Source organism: Triturus cristatus, chromosome 4_2 (assembly GCF_964204655.1).
Source record: "Triturus cristatus chromosome 4_2, aTriCri1.1, whole genome shotgun sequence".
Classification (NCBI taxonomy): Eukaryota; Metazoa; Chordata; class Amphibia; order Caudata; family Salamandridae; genus Triturus; species Triturus cristatus.
Genome location: NC_140586.1, coordinates 211,625,578 through 211,650,994, shown reverse-complemented (window position 1 = coordinate 211,650,994; position 25,417 = coordinate 211,625,578). Strand labels below are relative to the sequence as shown.

Sequence of the window (25,417 nt, the reverse complement as noted above, 5' to 3'; positions counted from 1 at the left end):
GGTCATCTGAGGAAATAGTAAGAGCTGAGATAAAAGAAGGATTCATGCTCTTCACACTGTTCTTGACTATTTGTCTTTCTCTGCTTCCACACATTTACAAAGTTCCATCTGCCCGCCATGAAGATAACTTTTGTCTCTGTTGCTCAAGGTCATGGTGGAGACATGATCTAGCCGCAGATTCCTTACCTTTGAACTTCCAGGCTTCAGGCTGGATCCAAATGCTTTTTCTTAGCAGTACCCCTGCACGCCGGTAGGTGATGCCAGTCGACTCCACATGGCATCGTTGACGTTGTGTACGTCATCGTCAAGACATCTACGTGATTATTATAATCGCCACTCCGGCCCGCTGACATCAGTATTTTTCACGACTTTCTACGCCAGAAGTGCAAAGCCATGAAGTGACTGACCATAGTGTGTTAAAAAATGACACTTAAAACTAACTCTGCAGTGCGGTTAGGATGTATGGGTCGGTAAGGAATCTGTGGCTAGACCATGTTTCTACCAGATAAGGCGTTACCGAAGGTGAGTAACTTGTCCATCTGATAGAGACATCTAGCTATAGATTCCTTACCTTTGAACAGATACCCAAGCAATACCGTCCCCGAAGGAGGGACTGCGGAACGGCTTAGACCAGAAAATCCTGCAAAACAGAGCGACCAAACAGGCCTTCACAGCGAACTTGGGAATCCAGGCAGTAGTGCCAGGCGAACGTGTGCAGAGATGCCCATGTGGCAGCTTGGCAGATATAGGAACGGAAACACCATGCTGAAGAGCTGTGGTGGCCTCTTTTGACCCGGGGGAATGGGCCCTAAGACCTTCAGGGGGATCCTTCTTTGCTAAGGCGTAACAGATTTTTATACAGAAGATAACCCATCAGAATATAGTCCTTTTCTGGACAGCTCGTCCTTTCTTTGAACCCACGTATCCTATAAAGAGTTGGTCATCCACCAGGAATTCTCTGGTGCAATCGAGGTAGAACAATAACGCTCTTTTTAGGTCCAGACAATGGAGATGCTCCTCTTTCTTGGAAGGGTGTGGGGGTGCATTGAAGGTGGGCAGGGTAAATGACTGTCCCAGATGGAAGGGTATTACCACCTTGGGCAGAAAAGATGCCCTAGTCTGAAGGACCACTTTGTTCTGAAAGATTGTTGGGTAAGGAGGCTGTGAAGACAGTGCCTGCAGTTCACCTACCCTCCTGGCAGAGGTTATTGCTACCAAAAAAGCTGTCTTGATGGTGAGCAACCGCAGAGGGCAGTTATGCAGCAGCTTAAACGGTACACACATCTGAAAGGTGAGAACCAAATTAAGGTCCCACTGTGGCATAATAAAAGGTGAAGGAGGAAACAAGAGGGTTAACCCCTTCAAAGTCTCTGCACCAGAAGAGGTTTGAAAAGAGAGGGCTGATCAGGTAGCCAAAGAAAAGAAGAAAGGCCCGAAAGGTAGCCCTTCAATGTTCCCAGAGCCCTGCTGGGCCAAAGACAGTATAAACAGAAGAACTTTAGATACGAGAGCATATAAAGGGTCATTAGACTGGTCTGTACAATATTTTAAAAATGTGTTCCATCGGCAGGCGTTTACTGATTTCGTGGAGGGACATGGCTGCCAAGATAACCTCACAGACTGTGGGAGGGAGGTCAAGAGCTGTCAACTGTCGCTGCTCAATCTCCACGCAAGGAGGCGGAGAGTGGACAGGTTCGGGTGGAGAACCCTCCCTTGCTGCTACAACAGAAGAACCTCCCGAAGGGGCAGCCTGACAGGAGGATCGATGCTCATGTCTAGAAGCTCGGGATACCAAACTCTCTGTTCCCAGTCCGGAGCCACAAGAATGACTTGTGCCAGGTCGCTCCTGATCTTCTTGAGTACTCTGGGCAGGAGTGGTATGGGCGGAAAGGTGTACAGGAAGCCTTAGCTCCACTCGCGGCGATAAACGTCGCTGAGCGAGAGCCACCTTGGAAACTCTAATGCGCAAAACTGCTGACATTGCGCTTTCTCTCCAGATGCGAACAGATCTAACCAAGGCTCTGCCCCCCTTTGAAAGAGACTTTGTGCCAGCTCGGGATGGAGACGCCATTTGTGATCCGCAAGGCACTTTCGGCTGAGCTCGTCTGCCCTGGCGTTCAGAGAACCAACCAGGTGATGAACCACCAGGGAAATGCCCTGTTGTTCCAGCCAAGCCAAGAGACGCAGGGCCTCTTGACAAAGAGCCCACAACCCTACTCTGCCCTTTGTGTTACAGTACCACATGGCAGTAGTGTTGTCCATGAAGACCTTTACGAGCCTTCCCATCATTGATGGCAAAAAGGCTTTCAGTGCTAATTGGATCGTCCGAAGCTCCAACAGATTGATATAGAGCTTCACTTCCACCGGAGACCAGAGTCCTCTGATCTCCACCTCCCCCAGATGGCCACCCCATCCCGGAAGGGATGCATCTATCGCTACTGTGAGATCTGGGTGGGGAAGGAAGTGGAAGTCCAGGGCTACCATCCAAGCTCCTGGGTCCAAGGCAAACAGGACCTGAGCAAGGGTGAGCATCTTGAATTTCTACTTTTTGAGGAAGTAATTCAGGGCTCTGAGGTCTAGGATAGGACGAAGGCCTCCGTCCTTCTTGGGGACCTAAAATTAGCGGGAATAGCAACCACTGCCTACTTCAGGCCCGAGAACCGTCTCTACATCTCCCTTGACCAAGTGAGTTTTGACTACCTCGCAGAGCAAAGCAAGGTGATACTCCGTCAGCCTATAGTACACTGGAGGCATAGATGGAAGAGCAGTCTCGAAGGGGAGGGAGTAGCCCCTTCAGACTTATTGCAACACCCACAGTCCAATGTAATGTTTTGCCAGTGGTGGAGATGATGGCATATTCTGCCACCGACTGGCAGAGGGTGATCCAGGGGTATCAGATTTGGAAGGTTTTGCAGTGGAGGAGGGGATCGTGGCTTGGCTCGACTTCTGTTTTCCCGACCCACGGGGCCGGGATGAACCGCGTCCACTGCCCTGCAGAGGTTGCTGAGCTTACAGGGCCCGCAAGGCAGAATAGGGTTAGCGCGGCTGATAGCCCCTTCTGTAGCCACTAAAGGAGCGAAAAGCGGACAAAGCCCTGGGGGTGGTGGTGGTGAGGCCCAAAGACTTGGCTGTGGCCCGCGAGTCTTTGAAGCGCTCAAGGGCCGTATCCCCTTGTCTACAAAGAGATGGGAGCCATAAAAGGGCATGTTCATGAGGTTAGCCTGGACATCCCCTGAAAAACCAGATGTTCTCAACCATGCGGGCAACGTATAGCCACTGTCCTGGAAATCGCTCTACCTAGTAAGTCCGTCGTGTCGAAGCCACATCCGATGACAAACTTAGATGTGTTTCTTCCATCTGAAATAGCTTGGGAGAGTACAGCCCGGTCCTCCTCCGAGACTCTGGGAAGCACCTGTTCTACTGTATCCCATATGGAATGGGAGTAACGGCCCAAAAGGCATGCGGTGTTCACCGAGCGCAATGCCAGACTGGTGCAAGAAAAAAATTACTTTACGAAGTTCTCCAGCCTCTAGGATTCCCTGTCCGGGGGTACGGAAGAGAATACACCCTGAGAAGTGGAAGCCTGGACCACCAAGCTTTGGGGCTGGGGTAGGTAGTGAGGAAAAGTGGGTCGCACGGTGCAGGGCAATGGCGACGGGCGATCGTCCCATTCACAGGAGTCCCTGTGTTGGGTTTGGACCAGGTTCCCAGAAGGACATATGTTAAGGCCTCGTTGAAAGACAGTAGGGGTTCCGAGCTAGAGACCCCAGGCTGCAGGACCTCTGTCAAGACATGACCGCCACTGTAGGAAGCTGGAGGTTGAGGACCTCCGCAGCCCTACGCACCACCACGGCAAAATATGCTCCCTCCTCCATAGCCAGGGTAGGAGGAGAAAGCATGCCAGAGTCTGGGGAGGTGTCCAAACCACTGGCATCACTCAGTTCCTCATACCAGTCCACATCTTGTTGGTGCAGGATCTCCAAGGTATCCTACTCCCCCTCCCAATCCTCTTCCTCCATCCCTTACCCTTCAGAATTGGGCAGGATGAACGGCATGGAGCCGTACTGCTCTGTCTGCGCTGGTCTCGGCGTTGGAGGACGCACAACCTGCTCCGTGTCGTGGGGAATGAGGATTAAGGAGGCGCCACCGGTGGGCACCTGCGACGCAAGGGATCTCAGCGCTGGACGCGACGATGGGGAAGATCACTGTGGAGGTGCGACCGGTGACGATCCGGACCCAGGAACGTGTCCACTCGGAGGCTGTGGTGCCAGGGCTGGAGCCACCAGAATGGGAACCACTGGAGCCCCTCCGTCCTCTGGGCCTGTGTGGCCCAAAGGCGATCCGGCAGGGTCAGCCCACCCAAATTTGGTGCACATGGCGTCAATAATTCCTTCAGTTGGGCGGGGTAAGCTCCCAGCCCCGGAAAGGGAGGGAAACGCACAGCAGACCCAGGCATCCGCTCCGTGGAACGGAGCCTTGAATGCCGAGGTTCTTCCGCCATGTTGCGAGAAGGCTGGGGCGAAGTCGAAGCACGCTTCGAATTCTTGTGCTTCTTGTGGTATCTCTTACCTGACTTCGATGAAGAGGACTTCGATTCAACGGAGCAGTGCTCAGATCTTCCTTTCGACCGAGACCTGGACTAAGATCGAGTCCGACGAGGCAACCTCCGCAGGCCAGGATGCCAGGCCGTGAGAAGCTTTAGGGACCACTCCCTCAAAGCTTTCAGTGCCATGGCCCGGCAGTCAGAGCATGACTTGGAGTCGTAGTCGAGCTCCAAGCACCAAAGACAAACTAAATGGGGGTCTGTGACCGATATCGCGTGGTGACAGGCGCCGCACGGCTTGACCCCCAAAGTCTTCTTGCTCGACATGACTCCTAGCACACCAACGAAGTCGACAAAAAGTCAAAAAAAGTCTGTCAAAAAATGACAGGGGGTAGCTCTCTTCAACGGATCGGCGCTGGCTGGTGCGTAAAGGAAGGAACTGACATCAGAGTGCCGGAGTGGCGGTTATAGTGACGACTCAGACGTCACAACGGCGGCGAATATGACGTTGGAGACATCACGCGGAGTCGACCGACGCCACCTACCGGCACACAGGGGTACTTCTAAGAAAAATCTTCCAGATCCAGCCTGACGCCTGGAAGTTCAAAGGTAAGGAATCTGCGGCTAGATGTCTCCTTCAGATATATGCACACAGAAGGAACATTCTTCACTTAATTTTACTGCTACATGTGCTTTCCAACCTTTTTTCTGCCAGAGGAGGGGCACTTCATAAATATGAATGGCATCTTTGTAAAGAAAAAGGCATATCTCATGTCAGATATCAAAGGATAAACACGCTTAAGCTCTTAATGTGTTGAGTGAAATGTTTCTAGAAGATTAAGGGATGATTCAGACAAAGAAATGGAAAAAGAGCCAAGCTCAGTGCTCCAGGATCCTGTGTACTAGAGCTGAGGAAAAAACTAAAATAACTGTCACTGAATAGGAATAATGGGAAACTGGTGACGTGGGCTCCCTTAGAAAGGACTGTCAGTCTGTGATTTCTGCAGATGGATGACTATCTGGCTACACTATGCCTGTCTTTTGTTAAAAAAAAGTATATGAAAGTTATTTCTAGTCAATTGTTTCTAGCAACCACAATCTGACCACTACAGCCTGGAGACAGTGTCAAAATATTTCTTTTAATGGCTTTTCTTAGGCAACATATTTATTATCATTTTATTTTAAAAACTGATTTGGGAACCCCACACATTGACAGGACAATATTTACTTTACATGGCTATTTACAAAGACCACTTTAAGGAGAAATCTGCACAGAACTGCTTTGTTTCCGAATTTCAATGACTGTCTCTTCTCTTAGGTGGTGGGATCCCTGCATCAGTTTTGAGCTGTGGAAGCAAGCTCATCCTGTTCTTGATAAACAATAAAAAGCAGGTTAGCAGCCAAATGCCCCTTGAAAGGATACAGTAGTTCACCACGCCATCCCCTTGCGTTTGCATTGCCTTGTAAGTTCTCCAATTGAGTTTGTACATTCGCCCATACTGCAGGTTCTATATCATCTTCTGCTTTCTGCAGCTGTGTAAACAAGATATCCATCTTATATCCGTGAAGTAATTATCTCTTCATTGTACACATTTGAAGATTCTTAAATAGTATTCACTGAGACTAATGTGACCCACAATAATTTCATAGCATTATTTCTTGGCGAGCCCTGGAGTAACAAGGATGGGAGAGGGCGTGGCCGGGATGCGTATGAAGCCAGTCAAGTAAAATTGAGCTCTGACGCTGCGGCCAAGATGGTGACTGACTGCGCAGCCTTGCACTAGTTCAGGCGCCAAGGAGGCCCTGGCAGTGTTTCCTGGTGACGGGTTTGGGCCCTGAGGACTCTGCGGCTGTGGCGGGGGTCCCACAGTAGTATAGGGAGTGGGGCCCCCCATGTGGTGATACTTGGATAAACATGGGGGCCCAGGACTTGGTGAGCTGCCTCCTTTGGAGTAGGCGGCGTAAGCCTCTAGACGACCCGGAAACCTGGGAGCGCAGCAGTGAGATGAGGCCCGGGGGCGATAGGAGTTGAAGTAGGGAGCCCAAGGGACCATCTGGTGGCGATACTTGGAGCAACAGGGGAGCCCAGAACTTGGAGAGCGCCCCCCATGGAGTAGGAGGTTTTGGCTTCGAGCCATCCTGGGAACCTGGGACTGCGGGGAGGGCTGAGACTTCATGGAGATAGTTGCAGAAGCCGGGGGCCTCAGGCACAATCAGAGGGGAAGGCCATCCATAAGTGGACCCACTTGGAGGTGTGGAGAGGCCTCGGGACAGCAGTTGGGTGTCAACTGGGCCCCACAGCCGGAGAGAGAGGCGGTCCTGGAAGAATGCGGGGTGTGGAGCCCCTACATCTCCGACTGGAGGCCCCACAGTGAGTGAGGAGTGGAGAAGGGTGCTTGTGCCCTGAGGCAGTGGCTGGTGTGTGCCCTTCAACGCTCTCCCACTGAGACGGTGGATGGACCGACTGTGACCCCGGGTGCCAGGTGGCTGTGGCATGCCAGCTGCTGGGCGGGCCCCAACCTAATGACAGTAGCGGTGAAATGGGAATCAGACTGCAGTGCAGGAGCAGCAGAGACTCTGGTCCGTACTTGGGGTGAGTAAGGTGGCTGGCCGGAAGGACGCCTGGCGAGAATTCCTGTGGCCCGGAGACTGAGGGCCTGATGCCCTGCAACAGGGATGGGTCAAACCAAGGGGGAGAAACTGGGCTGCACAAGACCACCAGGGACCTGCTGGAGAGTGCAGGTGGTTTCCGGCGGGGAGACACACCCTAGGGTTTGGAGGCCCATACAACGAGAATCCTTTTCCCCATCCAGGACACCAAGACCCCTTTGGAGAATAAGATTGATCCAGTGACCCAAGAGATGGGCTGCTGCAGACGCGTCATGGGAAGCTGGTGGAGAGGGTGGACTCCATCTAGTCCCTCAAACAGTTGATGCCGGTGGTCATGTAGACTGGGGCCTGCCTTAAGACTCTACAGAGGTGGAAAACGAGGCTATCACAGCGAAACTGAAGGACCCATCCTTCTGCAAAAAAATCTCAGTGTAATGGGGATTCCAGAATTGACAGAAGGCCCATCGCTAGAGCTCTACATGGAGGACTGGTTGGGCTCAGTGGTGTGGTGGGGAGACTCTTTACACTGTTTACAGTGGCACAGGGTGGTCCTCCACTGCCGGGGGTATCCCTGCACACAATGGTGGTGCAGCTCTGAATTTCAAGGATGGGGACCACCTTCTGCAAGTGGTTCAGACCCATGGCCGTTGGCAGTTAGACTGTGGACAGTGAATGTTCACTAAGATTACACAGCAAAGGTGCAGAGACAGCCGGAATCATTCCCGGAGGTGTAGCAGCAGCTCACCATCAAGTATTCACTAATGTTCCCCACAAAGCTGTGCTTCACATAAGGGAAGCGTTCACGTTTCTTCTACTTAGCGGCGGAGGTATGAGACTGGTTGGAGTCTAAAGGACAGCCCTTGCCTAGTTGCCCTGAAGGCCCCCGGGCTGAGCCCTGGAGATCCCAGAGGCAGTGTAGGGGAAGGTGGTGGGATCTGGTTCTATGCCCATTAACTGCAGGTGGAGTCCGTGAGGGCCTGAGTGGTGGAGGAAATTCAACTTAGCCAGGCATGTTTGTCTGAGCTTTGAGCTCAGACAAAGGCTCCTCGGATAGTGAAGCAGCCTCCCTGCGTGAGAGGAGAGAAGAGAAGAGGCTGCAGGTATTGACTCCTATGTCCACGGATCTGGTGGGCTGAGGTAGTGACAAGACTCCTTGGGCGGATGGCCTGTCCCCTCGTTGACTTTGGTTTTGATTTCAACAGACAGGATGGAATTTCGCATGAGTCTGGGGGAGCGAGAGACACCTTTGGCATTGGGGGGGGGTGGGTAGTTTCAGGCTCGCCGCACTAGGTTGTGGGGAGTTCTTGGAGGGGTGTTGAATTGACACAACAGTGGTGCGTGTGTAAAATGCCAGGATTGAAGGAACTAAATGGGTACTACTGGGGTGGATGAGGGAGGCAGTCTGCATCCCAGAGGTCAGAGAGGGGGCGGTTTTAGGGTCCTCTCGTAAAATGTGACTGAGTTAGGGGTTAGGTAGTAGTCTGAAAAGGGGGATTGTTACAAAATTCTTGGCCGGGCATAATCCAGAAATTGTATTGTTGCTGGAAACTCACCTAGTGGGCAACAAATGTGGTTGTTTGAACAGAGGGCGGTACCAGATGGTGGTGCATGTGGGGTTCTTTCCAGGACCCAGGGGGGTTAAGATCTCAGTATGTAAGAGTGGCCCATTCCACATCGACCCGACCTGGGCGACCCCAGATAGATTTCAGGCAGCCGATACCTGGAATGGGCTACCCCTGACAGTGGACTTGTGATGCTTTCTCCCGGGATTGTAGACTGAGGGCCTAGCAAAGATGTGAGACTGATTGGTGACAGCGCCAGATGCTCTCACTGTTTTGGGTGGGGACCTTAACTTAGTGGCACAAGAGGAGCGAGACAGGATTACTCAAATGGGGCACCCACCTAGACTAGATACTCGGTTGATGACTTTCATGGCCTCCCTGGGATTGTCAGACCTCTGGAGGGTACAACACCCCAGGGAGAGTCAGTTTTCTCATGCAGCCAACGATATGAGGTCGCTATACCGCCTGGACGATCTAGTGGTTCTGCAGCACCAACTTTGCTGTTGGAGACACCCAGCACTTATCTAGGGGAATCTCACACCATTCCTGGATGATTACAGTATGTCAGGGATGGGAAATGGGTCGGAAGCCGGGGTAGACCCTTGACCCATGGGAGCTCACAGATTGGGATACTCTGCAGTTTTTGGCCACAGTGACCAAGGCCTATTTTGTGGAAAACCGGGGGGCGGTGGTCTTATGGCAGGCATTTAAGGAGGAGGTCTTGAGTCAGTTGATTTCGCATGTGGTAGGGAAGAAGCAAGACAGGGACAAGGAGTGCAAGGACCTCGGGGCAAAAACTGGTTCAAAAAGGGCCAGCCCTGGTCTGTGATCTTACCCCCGACTTGGCAATCACCATCGAGCAGCTGAGGTAGGACTATAGACGGCTGCAGCAGAGGGAGGCCTGGCTCAATTTCGGACGATGCAGGGAAGGGTATATGAATTCGGTGATAAAGCAGGGAATCTCCTGGCATGTCTAGCTAAGCAGGATGAAGGCCAGAGCTGGATCCACAGAATCCTTTTTTTATTTTAATTTTTTTATTAGCCAACGTAAAAAAAAAAAGATACATAAAGCATTTCAAAAGAGCAACCACCCCCCCCCCACCCCTCGGTGAGAGAAGAAACTGCGTATAGTTTAGAGAAGAGATAAAAACACAGTAAAACATGAAGCACATACATTTAAGAAGAGAAAGAACAAAATATGAAATACGTGAAAAACCACGAGGCCTAGGAGTCAGATAAAAAAAATTAAAAAAAGAGAAAGAAAAGAAGGAAAACCAAGATTTACTTTACACAGCACTTGGGAGGAGAAGCGGGACAAAGTGAAAGTTATCCTGAATGTGCCAGCCAAAAAGTCAATTTTTCCCGAACCTCCAGTCCCTTTTTCCGTCCTTTCCTTCCTTTCTTTGCATACACAGCGATTTCTAGATGATACGTAGCGATAAATCTGGCTAGCCAATGTGAAAACGATGGGAGCTCCGGTTCAAGCCAGGCAGAGGCCACAAAGAGCCGCCAAACAGTCATCGTGATGAAAATTAAACCATTTCTTTTCAACTGAGAGGTCTCGGTCTGCGTTCCTAGCAGAATAATAGTTGGATTCAGTGTTATAGGCTGAGTTGTGACTTCCCTTAAAAATTCCTGTATTCGGTTTAAAGTGATGGAGAGTTTTAAGCATGTGGAGAAAATATGGATAGAGTTGGCCCCATATTCCAAACATCTAGGACATAGGGTACCTTGGCCGGTCCCCCACTTTACAATTTTACTAGGAGTGATATATAGAAAAAAAATTGTTTTGAAATGTTGAGTCTGTAGTTTGGCTGAGATTCGAATGTTCTGTGAGAGGGCAAGTGAGTTAAAAAAAAGTGCTGTTAGAAGTGTCAGTTTTGTTGTGCCATTTATCAGCTATGTTCTGTAAGTCGTCGGGGGTCTGCCTATTTATGATATTATATAACAGGCCAATTCGAGGGATTAATGGCTGACGTAAAGTATTAAGCAGGTCAATTTCCCTAAAACCTGAGGCCCCCCTGCCTTCCTAGACAAGAAGTCAAATACAGAGAAATATTTGAATGCGTCATCATTTTTGAGTTTGAATTTAGCCAGTAACTCAGAGAAAGGGACTACCCCTTCACAGGTAACGAGGTCTCCCAATTTCAATATGCCGGCCTTATGCCAGTCTGAGAAGTAAGCCCTGCCGAAGATAGCAGGCAAGCTGCTATTGTTCAGCGTGGGAGTATAGAAGTTAAATCTGCCCAACCCTAAGAATTTGCGGATACTGCAGAAGGTTTTAAAAGAGTTTAGTAATGTCTTAAATCTCACCCTTTTATAGTATCCGTAGGTGGTCTCCCGAAGTAGACAGCCCCTGGACTGTTCTCCCAACAGTAGCTGGAAGGGCGTGGGGAGCCCTAATGTCTGCGGGGGTGGAGCCTCTTTTAACAATTCTGCGCTATATTGTAAAACCGAAGCCCAATAGTAAAGAGTGATGTTAGGAAAAGACCAACCCCCTCGCTCTTTTGGTAGACAGAGCTGCCTTAATGCCCTCCTGGGTTGGGAATAAGACCAGATAAACTGTGTGAATATTTGTTGAAATTTTTGCAGGTTAGATTTACTGAATTCCAGAGGTATTGTGCGGAAAAAATATAGGAGTTTGGGAAAGTATGTCATTTGTATGACATTACATCTGCCAACAAGGGTTAAATGTAGGTTGTTGATTTGTTTCAGAGCCTTTTTAGTGTGTGATGCCAAAGGAGCTAGGTTGTCTGTAACAATTTCATCCAGATTTGATGAGATGGAGACTCCCAGATATTTGGCTTTGGAAACCACTCTGTATTCGGTCCATGGTACTTGGCTATTTGTTATTATTTGGGTTTTGTTTTGATTCAGGGAATAGCCAGAGAGCCTCCCAAATTTTAGCGCCTCATTTTCAAGAGCCACTATGGTGTTTAAAGGATCAGGTGAAGTGATGGCCAGATCATCGGCGTAAGCCATGATCTTGATACAGCTGCCTTGGAAGTTGACTGGGAGAATCTCATTATTTCTCTCTATTTGCTTGATGAAAGGGTCCAAATAAAGGGCAAACAGCAGAGGGGAGCATGGGCAGCCTTGCCTGGTGCCCCGGGAGATCTCAAACTGCCCGGTTAGTTGCCCATTAACTGAGACACAAGCTGTTGGTTTTACATAAAGGGCTTGTACTGCCTGCGTGATCTTTGGCCCGAATCCCATTCTCCTTATGACTGCCCACAGAAATTGCCAGGAGACCCGATCAAAGGCTTTCTCAGCGTCCAAGAGTGTAAGTGACATCGGGTCTCCAGCAGCCTGTGCGGGGTCAAAAAGAGTAATGGCCCTTCTAACATGCTCAGTTGTTCCTTTTTTCGGGATAAACCCATGCTGCCACTCTGAAACCAAAGATTCAACCACTGAAGAAATTCTGTTAGCTAGCACTTTGGAGAAGATCTTTGAATCACAATTAATGAGCGTTATTGGTCGATACGAACTCATCTCTGTTGGAGATTTATTCTTCTTTGGAAAAATAGCTATTCTGGCCATAGACCAGGATGCTGGTGGTAAAGTCCCATTAAAGATAGAGGTTATTACTTCTATAAGAATTGTCTTAATTTGTGGAGCGAAAGTCTTATAGAACTCTACTGGGATGCCATCCAGCCCAGTAGCTTTCCCATCAGGCAGGCTGTTGAGGGATTCCAGTATCTCGTCCCATGTGGGAGTTATGTCTAACATTTCCCTATCCTCTAAGGAAAGAGATCTGAGGTTGATCTCGCTAAGGTAGTTGGTGGTCTCGTTAGCAATTAGGTCACTGGGACCATGATTCTCCTCAGTATAAAGTTTGGAGTAGAAGTCCTGGAATCCTTTTCGTATGTGATCTATGTTGTTAGTCTCATCCCCTGATGGGAGTTTAATTGTGCATATCTCACTTCAGGAAACCTGTTGCCTGGTCCTGACAGCCAGATGATGCCCAATATTGTCGCTACACTCGTAATTTTTCTCCCGGGTGCTTGCCCATTTTGCAGCGGTTTTTTCAGCAAAAATTGCCCCAATTTCGGCTCTGACCAGCACTACCTCTTTCTGCACTGTCTCGACGTCTTGTCCTGTTTGAATGCAGTGAGTCAATTTGGTTTCGGACACCCTTAGCTTCCCCTGTAAGCTACTTATCACCGTTTTCTCTTTTTTATTTTTGCGCACTGAGAATCCCAGGGTCTCGCCCCTGATCCCCGCTTTTAAAGCTTCCCAAACTGTCATAAGAGGGACAGAGCCGAAACATGGTGGCCGGAAGCTAACGGCCGCGGCGTAGCTCCCCCTGACACTCGCTCCTAGACTCCGCATGGAACCCAGCAAGACTCACCATCTCCGGTCCTAACGGCTTCATTTGAAAAGTTCTCCTTATTTAAAAATAAAATCTCCGACTCTCCGTACCTCGGATGGTGCTTGCAGTCCTGGGAGATGTGGAGCCTCCGGAGATCTCGCTGCTTCGGCTGGGTGACGCGGTACGGGATTGGAGACGGCGCGCCTCTGATGTCCAGTTTTGGGTTAATCCCAGCAGAGACAGACCTGCAAGTTTGGCTACGGCGAGTGGAGGAGCAGGACCTGGTGGGAGAGAGGGCAAGTGAACTGGGGGAAATGGAAGAATCGAGGTAAGGATATCCCTGTGATGGAAGCTCAGACATTCGGCCCCTTGAAGGAAAGTATACTTTTGACCGCTGTGAAGACTGGGGGTAGTTCACACGTGGGCCGGGCTGCTTTAGAGGAAGTGGTAGAAGCCATTCCCTTAAGTACTGGGCTCCGAGAGTGCATGGATAGCAGGGGACGTGGCCTCCTCCGGAATGTCCTATGTAACGCTACCTCTCAGCAGGGCTCCACAATTTTAACTACTAATACTACAACTCTAATTAGTAGATATACTTTGCGGAACAGGGCAGCAAGATTGGATGTAGACACGGATCCTGTTTACCCCATTAGTGTCGCTCCTTTAGCTGCTAAGGTTAAGGTCTCTGCTAGGCAGTGGAAGAAAAAAGCGACCACGGAGGATTTTTCTGTAGAGGGTGGAAAAGGAAGAGGGAGGGCAAAGAAAGCCCCGCTGTCTAAGGTCAGAGTGACTCCTTCTTTAAAGTGATTCTACAAAGTGTTATCCAACCCCTTAGACAGAGGTAAGGAAGTAAATAATAAAACCATTATGGCTTCCCCCAGTAAACAGACTCCCCGATCCGTGAATTCACCTTTTCCCCCAGAGAAAGTCTCCCATTCGATTTTAGCTGAGGGAGATAGCGAAGTGCCTATTATAGAAGTCCGGAAGGAGGCCATACATCCCTCGGTTAGCGTGTCAAATAGATACTCGGCCCTAGAAATTGCAGTTGTGAAAATCAGGAGGTTACTCCAGGAACGCTTAAAACAATAACGAAATCTGATTCAGTAATGAAAACACTGATGCTAGCCGCTGAAATGCCCCATCCACCAGAGTATGAAGCCCCTAAGAATGAGAACGAGGGAGTCGGGGCGTTAGCTGATATACTATTGGCTTTGACGGAAGACATCGGGAGGAGATTCTCAAATTCCGAGACCAATCAAGCCGATATTAAATCTTCATGTGAGGTTCTGGCGCAAAAAATTGAAGAGGTCTCTAAGAGGACTGATACCCTGGAAGGGGAAATCCCCAAGATGAAGGAAGCTCTACACAGCTCCACTGTGGAAATGGATAAGTTAGCCCTCCAAAACAGAGACTTAAAAGATAATATTTTCGGCTTGAGAATCACGCTAGGAACAATAACTTAAAAATCTTGAATGTCCCGGAGGATCTGGAGGGTAGTGATATAAAATAATTTGTGATTTCACTCTTAAAGCGAACAATCCTTAAAGATGTTCCAGATTTGGACCTGTCTTCCGACATACAGCGAGTTCACCGAGATCCATATAGAAGGAATCCTACAAGGCCAAAACCAAGGAAAATCCTGGTGAACTTTCTTACTTATACATCTAAAGAGAAAATGTTATCCTTTGCGTTGAAAGCAGGTCCAGTGAAGTGCAGCTTATATTCGAGCCCGTTTTCCTTTACCATTAGGTCTGATATTTCCCATATTACGGCCGCGAGACAATGGGAGCTAGGTAAAAGAATGACAATCTTAAACTCCCTTGGTGTTAAGGTCCAATTAAGATTCCCGGCCCTTCTCCGAATAATGTGGAATAACCACATGTACAACCTACGTCAGATTGAGGAAGTAGATGACCTTAGCGGAAAAATAAGGAGTGAAAAAGAGGGAGGAGCCTCCTTGTAACAACTACCACTAACTATTATCACTATTAATTTATGTCTTGCTGGGTTTCTAATTAAAGGGGTTTAGGCAATTATTCTTTAGTATCTCTAATCTGTATATAGGGAGGTGCCAGGGGGACCTTGCCCTAAGAGCTTATGCTCAGAAGTGTAGGGAGGGTTTCCCGGGGTAGCAAGGTAGGGATGCTGGGGCAGGATAGGGGCACGGGTGGAAGGGGGGGAAGTGGTGGGAAGGGGAGCACGGGTGGGGTTGCAAAGGGTAAAAATTTTAAAAAATATCCTCATTCTCAAAGAAATTTGGTAATAAGTAAGCAGTGTTCGGAACATCTGAATAAAGCTTTGATAAGGGGCAATTACAATGAATAGAAGTATTCATTTCGTGGAATGTTAATGGACTTAGATGCCCACGGAGGCTAAGATTGGTTATGAAATATCTTGAACAAACGGTAGCTCAGGTCTTTCTCCTCCAAGAGTCACACTTGAGTCTCTCGGAAAGTAGGGCTTCTTTTAGTAAATTCCGGTGGGTTGAGTCGTTCTGTTTATCTGAACAAGTAGGCCATACTAAAGGGGTGGTAATTTTAATTAGAACGGGTACTGGAGTAAATATTAAATCAGTCTCTTCAGACCAGTCCGGTAGATGGATCACTGCACAGATTGAAATAGAAGGGAGGGAGCTAACTATAGCATCATTCTACGGCCCAAATCTTGATGACGCAGCCATCATTTATAAACTACAGGCTAAGTTAACAGAAACTACCTCCCCAATCATCATTGGAGGTGATTTCAATGTTCTTCTTAACCCCACTCGGGATAGATCCAACAATAGTCACTATGTTGGAAACCCCAATATCCGCCGTGGGATGATTAATATGATGCATGAGCTGGTATTGGCCGACGTGTGGAGGGCAAAGCAAGGAGATAAGATAGGTTTCACCTTTTTCAGCAAGAAATACGGTCATTCCTCAAGAATCGACTATTTATTAATTGATAGGACTGTCTTGGAGAATGTTCTTGATATTTTGATTTTACCCACCATTCTCTTGGATCATGCTCCTATTTTTCTTTCATATGCAGGGGGAAGGTGTACCCCTAGTCCTAGATGGACCTTAAAAAGGGCAATGCTTTCCAACGTCGATATAATTAATGCTCTCAAAGCCTCCACAGTGGATTATTTCCTTCTTAATTTAGGCTCCACTTCCTTAGACTTTATCTGGGACGCTTTTAAAGCAAACCTACGAGGTCAGCTTCACAGTCTGATTTGCTCAAAAAATAGAGAAGAGACATTAGTCTTTAAAAACTTGGAAAATAACATAAGCAAATTGGAGGACTAAAGGACAAATAATCCCCAGTATTCTAACGAAAAAATGACACAAGTCCATAAAGATCTTGACTTCCTACGGCAGGTTTATAGAGGAAAATTAGAGACAAAAATTAAGGCACAGTGGTCGGTCCAAAACATGCAACACTTTGAATATGGCGAAAAGGCAGGGGCTATTTTAGCCTGGAAGGCAAGGGCAGACCGAGCTGAAAATAACATCAGTGAATTAATAATAGATGAGAGTGGTGGGAGCTCAGGGAAATGGGGGGACATGCAGAGATGTCTTGTTTCCCTGTTTTCAGATCTATATAGAGAGGAGTCTATACCAAACTCAGAGAATATCCAAAAGTGGTTGCAGCTTAAAAAACTACTTGTCTTAACTGAAAGCAGCCGACTCTCTCTAGATGCCCATATAACAGAGTCAGAAATAAAATTATATATTAGCAAGGTTAAGAACAATAAAGCTGCAGGGACCGATGCCCTCCCGGGTGAAGTATATAAAATGCTTCAGAACGAGTTAGTCCCAGGGATGTGTGAACTATTTAATTCTATATAGTCCAGGAGGTAGAGTTCCGAACTCCTGGAAGGAAGCTACGATTGTTCTTGTTTTAAAACCAGGGAAGGATCCCCGTAAAGCTGATTCATATAGACCAATCTCCCTGCTAAATGCTGATTATAAGATCTTTATGAGTATATTGGCAGGGAGATTAGTCAAGGTAGTTCCCTATTTGATAAATGGGGATCAAAAGGGCTTTATCCCTGGCAGATTTATCCAGGAGCAGACTCTGCAGTTAATTGGCAGCATTGATCTAGCAGTAGCAAGGGCAGAGCCCTTGGCCGTCGCAGCATTTGACGCGGTTAAGGCCTTTGACCGCGTTTGTTGGATCTTTCTATGGGAACTTCTGAGAATGATGGGTTTGGGTTTAATCTTTATCCAGACTCTGACCAACTGCTACCAGGGTGCCTCTGCTACAATTTTGTTAAATGGCCTATTAACATCTAGCTTCGCAATAACTTGGGGGACAAGGCAGGGCTGTCCCATCTCGCCCCTGCTATTCGATCTGTATATAGAGCCTTTGGCCCAAGCCATCAGATTGGACGACTCAATTACTCCCTTTAGTGTTAATCTATATAGTAGCAAGGTAGCCCTTTATGCGGACGACTTGTTGATATTTACTAATAACCCCAGCGAGGCACTCCCTAGAGTAGAAATACTCTTGGAGGAATTTGGCGTACTTTCAGGCTATCTTGCCAACTCCTCCAAAACGGAGGTGATGTGCTGGAACATCGATAACTGGACTGGCTCTATAAGTAAGGAATTTAGATACCTCGGGATTACTATAGTAAACAATCTAGATGATATTCCGAAGATTAATCTGATGAAGGTGTCTAAAGAGATTGAACATCTATTTCTAAGATGGAAGAACTTACCCTTAACTATATACGGAAGGGTTAACTTGGTAAAAATGGTAATGTTGCCAAATTTACCCTCCTTATTTAGCACCATCCCCCTTGGTTTTTTAAGTAGAGACATTAGTAAAATCCAAGGCAAGATAGGCAGTTTCATCTGGTCCAATAAAACTACAAGGCTCTCCTGGAAGAAGTTAAGACGAAAACTTCTGAAGGGTGGCCTTGCTCTTCCGGACCTGCTATGGTATTCCCTTTCGTTTCAATTTAAAAATGTCCGGGCGCTACTTATCTCCCCGGGGGATTCCAACTGGGGGGTGATTTTGAAGGAAATGGCTATTTTCGAAGGTGGAGGAGAGGGTTTTTTATATAAGTTCGGAGCCCCAAGGTTTTTAAAAAGGTCCGCTTGAAGGTATTAAAATCAGCCCTGAATGGGTGGTATAAAATCAGGGGAATGTGGGGGATCTGTTATTATTCAGAGTTTGCTCCTATTTGGGATTCCCCCGGTTTGCCCGCTTGTTTGGAGGACAGCCTTGCGAAGCCTATAAAAGACGCCGGTATTTTGATCTGGACTGATCTCATCTCCATAGAAGGTGTCCATCCATGGGAGGTGTTAAGGTCCCGGATAGGTAGCTCATTTTCAAAGTTTAAATATCTCCAATTGGTTTCCTGGTTCACTGCAGAGAGAGAACATATTGGTGGAAATTGGGAAATAGAGCTCCTTCTTCAAAATACAAATCTCATAAAAAATGAGGCAGGTCTTTGGTATAAAAGGCTTCTGGAAATTGATGTGGCTGAGCTTCCCCCACAACAGACGGTTTGGAATCTGTCAGCTCTGGACAATGCTGCTATAGAGCTATATGAACCTTTGCTCCTTACACTATATAAGTGTGTTAAACCAGCTTCATTAAAAAAGAACCATTTTTATGTTATTAACAGATTATACTACACTCCCAAGAAAATAGCTTAGTTTGCTCCCCTTGCATCCTCAAAATGCCCAAGATGTGAATTCTCCTGATGATTTGCATATTTTTTTCGATTGTGGGAGATTAAGGGCCTTCTGGCAGAAAGTGGAATGCACACTTAATACCATCTTCAAAGTTAAGATCAATTTGAACCTCTCTCTAGTAATCTTTGGCATTAATAATGATTTGTTGAACTGGATGTCAGTAACACAAAAAGGCTTGATTATGTATTTAATTCCTCATCGCCAGAAGGGAGATTTGTAAGCTGTGGAAGGATCCATTACCCCCACTTTACGAGAAATGGTTGAGTGCCTCATTCAGTGCGGCCCGATTAGATCTTTGACACTTGGATGGTACGGAACTCAGCATTTGGTCACCTCTCGTAATTTGGGGTAGAGACTTGAGATTGATCTAGTGCCCCCAGGTCCTATGATTACACCTAGCTTCACAAAGAAGTTGGCCTGGGTGGGCCTATAGCTAATGCAAAATGCAGAGGCCTGGGGGAGTTCAGGTCCAAAGGATGGCTTACTGCTCTTTATTGCAGGTGCTATATGGTGAGATGAGGACAAAAAAAATAAAAATAAAAAATAAATAAGAGTGACAGAGCCAACATTAATCTCCAAAAATTCCTCTAGCCATCCTTGCATGTGTGTTTTATACAGCCGGTCCTGTAGTAAAGCTTTTTCAAAACTCCAGGTAGAGGCCTCTCTAACTTTCCCTAAACCTTTAATGTTAATGATAAGGGGATTATGGTCGGACATAAAGCGTGGGGCCATTTCAATAGTGCAATTGTTGATGATTGAAGATGAAAGGAAAAAGTAGTCCAGCCTAACAAGGGTGTGATGCGGAGCAGAAAAAAATGTATACCCTGGCTGGGAGGGGTTCAGTCTTGCCCAACAATCTCTTAGACCATGCATCTGCGCAAGATCTATCAAGGCCTGATATACCAGGGGTTTCCTACCCTTGTATTTCCAGTGGCTAACACTATCCCAGTTGGGGGGTAGATGCAAATTCAGATCACCGCAAAGGACAATGGGGTGGCCCAGTGTGCTAATTCCCCTGAAACCAAGTTGATAACTCCTGGGTCATCTACATTACTCCCGTAAATTGAGCAAAGGGGAAAAGGGGGGTTATTAGAAACATGACACTCAGTAATCACCCATCTGCCTAAAGAATCAGCCTTGACCCGGGGTGAAGAGATAGAAAGTCTTTTCTCAGCCAGTATACCCACCCCCCTGATTTTGGAACCCTGTGTGGTGGCCCCCAAGACTTGGAAACCCAAGGAGTCTAATAAGTGCCTCTGGGAGCCCTCGATATGAGTTTCTTGTATACAGTTGATATCCCACCCCCAGAGAACGAAGCCCAAGCTCCACATTCTGCCTTTTTGAGCGATTGTTTAGCCCGCAGATGTTAACAGAGACAATTCTTAAGGAGTTTAGCTTAGCCATTTAAGAAGGAAAAACAAAAAAAGAAAAAAAAAAAGGCCAAAGAATAATAACACAACAGACTCCTAACGTCTTGTCCTGTACCATAGCAAGTGTGTCTTAGGTATACATGTGTATGTGCAAGAAAGATTAAAAAGCTCGTGCTTAATTTTTCTGTGCAGAACTCTTCTCTTGAAGTGCCTTTCCCATCCCTCCCCCCTCCCCCCCTTCTTCGAGCAATCAGGCGAAGCCTGAGTGATGATAATCAACTTGAGCCCCGACTGCCAGCCACGCCGGATTGATAGAAACTATAACTCTAGTTTATCAGTTTGGCTGCGTGCCCCTTTTTCATGACTGTGCTCAGTGATAAAGTGATAAAGTGAAATAGTGTGATAATAATATAGAAGAATAAAGAAACCACATGACAGAAAAATAGAGCGAATATCAAATAAAGTCAAAATAATGCCAAAGTCGAGGTCACGGAGAGTGCGGCTTAGGTCTGGTTTCACTCATTGGACAGAGTGAGCAAATGTTACTTCTTCCTGAATTTCAGTTCCTCCAAATATTCCCCTGCTTTAATCTCAGAGAGAAAAACCTTAGTACTCCAGTTTACGATTACTTTGAGCCTTGAGGGAACCATAAAATATACTTCCGCACCCAGCTGTTGAAAAGGGGAGATTAGCTGTCTCATTCGCCATCTCCGTTCAACAGTCTGATGGCAAAAGTCTGGTTTAGCAAAGAATGTTACACCATTTGCTCCTTTCTTGGAATTGAAGCGGGCCTGGTCAAAGATCATCTGTCTAAGGAGGAAATTTCCAAAGTACACAAGAAATACCCTGGGTTGCCCTCCTGACGTGTTGCCACCGCTGTGTTGTCGCTTTTGATGAAAAGGAAATCGGTGCGCCCTCTGAACTTCATAGTCCCAATCCCATCCCGGATGGTCTGGGAAGGAATCCTTTAGTAATTTAACTATGAAGAGCCTGGGGTCACCCCCCTCCTTCCCCTCCGGGATACCGAGTAGGCGGAGGTTGTTCCGGCGCTGACGGTTTTCCTGCTCCTCCATTTTTATCATCAAATCCATCATACAGGCAGTATTAGACTCCCCCTTCCCTTTGGTGGCCAGAGCGTCAGGTTCCAGATGTTCATTTTGTGCCTCTAGCATCGTAACCCGATCACTGATGTCTGCGCAGGTTTTATTCAAATGCCTTAGCCCACCCTGCAGCTTTTTGGCAGCATTCTTAGCAATACGGTTGTCCGCCCGGACTTCTTTGTGGAACTCCTTGATGGAGGTCAGGATGGAAGCTAGAGAGGGTTCAGAGGTGTCAGCTTGCAGGCTCTTGGTGCTTCCCCATTGAGTAGCGTTTAAATCGTCTTCATCTAGGGGGTATGATACCTGAGAGTCGGAGTAATCCCACTTTAGCTGACTGCGGCGCTTATTTTTGCTGGTGGGCTTTTTATGTCGCTGCACTGTGCCTGTGTTTTGAAGTGAGATCTCACTGTCCCCTTCGCTGGCTTTCTCAGAGCCATCTTCATTGGAAGAATTTGGAGTACTGTTTGACACGGAGTAAAAATCATCCCCTCCTGCTTCGGGTGTCCAGGGAGTCTGGGAGCTGGGGGGCAACATCAGGTTTTGGATCACTTTGTTGGTCCCTGCTTCGCCAGGGTCAGGGTCAGGGATGAGCTGTGGGGCCTCCATACTATTCTCGCCAAGTATATTATCAGGTGCCTGTGCCTGTTGGGTAGGCTGTGACAAAGGAGTTGTAGTGTCTGCGAGTGGGAGTGCTGACACCGGGACTAGGGAGGGCCCATCCTGAACCCCTGTAGGCTCTGTTAATTCAACCAAGTCATTTTCTGGTATAGTGGATGGGGCAACGTAATCCGTTCCATTCCCTGCTTGAGGTGCCCCCGCCTTTACGTTATCTGCTGGCGAGTGATTGATGAAAGAGGATGGGGGTTTCATATTGGGATTTAACATATTCTTTTTGATTCCCAAAAAGATTTTTGCAGGGGGGGGGGGGGATTGAACAGTCTCAGTGCTTTTAGGATCTCTAGGTGGAGCCCCCCCCCCCCTGGTTTGCCCCACTGTTTTCCCTGCGTTTTCTTATCCCCACTGACCTCAGTTTTAGGTTTAGAAGCTCCCTCAGTGGCGGAGGCGGCATCTTTGATATCCTTAGAGTCCAAGGCGGCAACAGGAGTCTTTTGCTTGGAGCCTCTTTGGGCCCCCCGAGCACTCATAGTGGTCCTGCTGGATTCAAACAGCTTCGCTCCACAGAGGTCTTTAAGAAGAACAATCCAGAGGTCCCAGAGTTCGTTGACCTCACTAAAGGTTATGAGGGATGCGAGAAAAGCCGGGCATAGGGTCGGATTTGTAAAAAAATACAGAGCGTCCCGTACTTGTGTCACCAGCTTCTTGCGAGCAGAGAGGGCAGGCTGATTAACCTTTGACCGGCACACGATCACCAGAGCAAAGCCCCCTTCGAAGAAAAGCAGCCTCGGTGCTCACGTTACAGAGCAGAGCTGGTGAACGTGACGATCTGGCACCATTGAAGGCGGCGCATGGCAGCCTGCCGAGCATTACGTGTCCGGCGTGAGCAGCCGAGCAGCGTGAGCTCAGGCGGATTCCATCTTGCAATTCTGGATCCACAGAATCCAGGGGATGGACGAGGAGGTAGTGGAGACTCTGGAGAATAATGCAAATGTTCTGATGGCCCATCTTTGGGAGGTATACAGGCCATGTCACCGAGAGGCAGAAGAGGGATTGCTTGAGGTTGTACGGACCTTCAGACACCTGTTCTGGGTAAAGAGGAAAAGATTGCTCTGGAAGCAGAGATTCCGGACTTTGAGATTGCAGAGGCTCTGGCCCATATGAAGGGGAGAAGGGTTTCGGGGCCCAATGATCTACCTACCGAGTTCTTTAAATGTCTTTGGACACAGGTGGTGCCTCACTTGGGGGAGTTATTTCGGGGTGCCAAAAAGATGAGGGCGCTGACGGAGGATCTACAGCAGGCTCTAATTATACCCATATACAAAGAGGAGAAGCCACAGGAGAACTGTGCTTCCTACCATCCTATCTCTTTGCTCAATGTGGAGGCAAAGATGTTGGAACGGGTACTGGTGGCACATATGCCGAATGTGGTGGAGTCCTTAGAGGCTGCGGACCATTGGGGCTTCATGCCACTCTGGGCGACCAGCCATAAACTCAGATACCTATTTGGGTTCTTAGCGCGCACGGGTCGGATCCAGGAACGGGGGGCCTCCTGTCGTTGGATGTTGAAAAGGCTTTCGACTCGGTGGAATGTTCATATTTGTGGGTGGACTTGGGGAGGATGGGCTTTGGCCGCTCCTTTATGGGGTGGGTCCAGCTGCTCTATGACCACCTGGTGGACCGGGTGCAGGTGAATGGTGTGCTGGCAGAGGAGTATGAAATTGGGCATGGCACAAGACAAGGGTGCCCGCTTTCTCCATTGTTATTCACAGTGACACTTCAGCCACTTACAAATTGCTTGGGTAGTGATGCTTAGATTGGGCTTTGCCGTAGGACATGGGATGGGATGACGCAATATCCTTATACACTGATGATATCCTTCTATACTTGGCGGAACCAGGCTGCTCTATCCCTTACGAATTGGAGCTCTTGAATATCTTCAGGGTCCTCTCGGGGCTCTGTATTAATTGGGGCGAATTGGTTGCCTTCCCCTTGTCCGACTGGGCTCCCTACCTGGAATAACTCCCAGTGCGCTGGGAACCCTGGCGTTTCAGATACCTTTGGGTGTATATTACATCAGACAAGGGCTTGTTTCGCCGGGAAAATCTTGTAAAGAGTTTGGAGGCTTACAGGAAGGACAAGGGCCACTGTTGTCGCTGATGGGGAGGGCTGTGCTCTACAAAATTATATACTTGCCAAAATTCTAGTATGCCCTCCAGAACACTCCCTATATTGTGTTGGAAGGATTCTCCAGACAGGTAGACAAGGGTACTAGAGGCCTGTTGTGGGACATGAGGGCCCTTCAGATTGCCCTGGCGATGTTAACTAGGAAGGCATTGAATGTGGGTATTGCCCTACCAAACGTGAAATTGTACTACTCAGCGTCTCACTTAATGGCGGTAAACAACTGGGGCATTTCAGACCAGTGGGACTGTCCCTGTTTGCAGATATATGGGCGCTGGGACGAACAGGACACCTGGGGTATTTGTACGGCAGGTGGAGAAGACAGGTATTGCCAGCGCCGATAGCCCTAGAAGTGACATAGAGCGGATGACAACAAATCTCTTGGGCTGGGAGGGGAGGCTCACTTTGGCTACGCCTCTGTGGGAGTCTGAGACACTGAGGTAGCTCAGAGCGATTGAAGGTTATGGGCGTTGGGATGTGCTGGGGATTTCGGTGGTGGGAGACAACTGGAGGGAAGAAAGGCTGATAACAATCCTGAAGTTGCGGGCCGAGTATGGCCGAGTATGGCCTGTCATGGGCACAATATCTCAGATATGTGCTGATGAGGCACGTTATAGGGGAAACATGAGGCTCTCTCTGCTGACCTACCAGAGGAGTACCCCCTACACGTGCATGCAATCTCCCAGATGAACAAGTTACTTACCTTCGGTAACGATGTATCTGTAAAAAACATTAGTTAGCTAGATTCCTCACCTTAGAATATCCCCAGGCGTCAGACTGGATCCGGAAGATTTTTCGTCAGCAATACCCCTTGCGCGTCGCTAGGCGTCGTCTGCGGCTCCGCGTCCGTCGTCGGCGTCGTGCGCCGGAATGACGTCGTCGGAGTACTTAGACGCCGCCCTCGCGCGCTGACGTCAGTTCTTGTACATAGCTTTCCGCGCCAGGAACGCAGAGCCATGCAAAGACCGACACTGGTGCCAAAAATAAAATCTAGGGGCCTGAAAAGGACAACCTTAACCCTAGATGTCAGTTCGCAGAACGGGGAGGATGGGTGGGTCGGTGAGGAATCTAAGTAACTAATGTTTCTTACAGATACATCGTTACCGAAGGTAAGTAACTTGTTCATCTGAAAGAAACACGTTAGTTAGATTCCTCACCTTAGAATAGATACCCAAGCAATACCATCCCCGGTGGTGGGTCTGCGAACCAAGATCACACCAGAAAGTCCTGGAGGACAGAACGGCCAAAGAAGCCATCCCTCCGGACTTGGCTGTCAAGGCAATAATGCCTGGCAAACGTGTGTAGTGAAGCCCACGTCGCCGCCTGACAGATGTCCTGCAAAGGGACTCCCCGTCCCAAAGCAGTAGTAGCCGCTGTGGCCCGAGTAGAATGGGCGCGCAGCCCAGCAGGAGGGTTCTTTTTTGCCAA

The 25,417-nt window shown here is 48.3% G+C and overlaps 1 protein-coding gene across 1 annotated transcript in view; it reads right to left on the bottom strand.

Moving 5' to 3' along the window:
• Window positions 1–1,211: 1,211 nt before the first annotated feature.
• The window catches only part of MEI1 (meiotic double-stranded break formation protein 1), a 2,222,673-nt gene continuing 2,198,467 nt past the window's right edge, over window positions 1,212–25,417 (bottom strand). The window contains exons 30-31 of the mRNA XM_085599901.1: window positions 5,967–6,076; window positions 1,212–1,284 (exon numbers count right to left, since the gene is read on the bottom strand). Of these exons, the coding sequence (XP_085456027.1) occupies window positions 1,212–1,284; window positions 5,967–6,076 (183 nt within the window). The remainder of the gene's footprint in view (window positions 1,285–5,966; window positions 6,077–25,417) is intronic.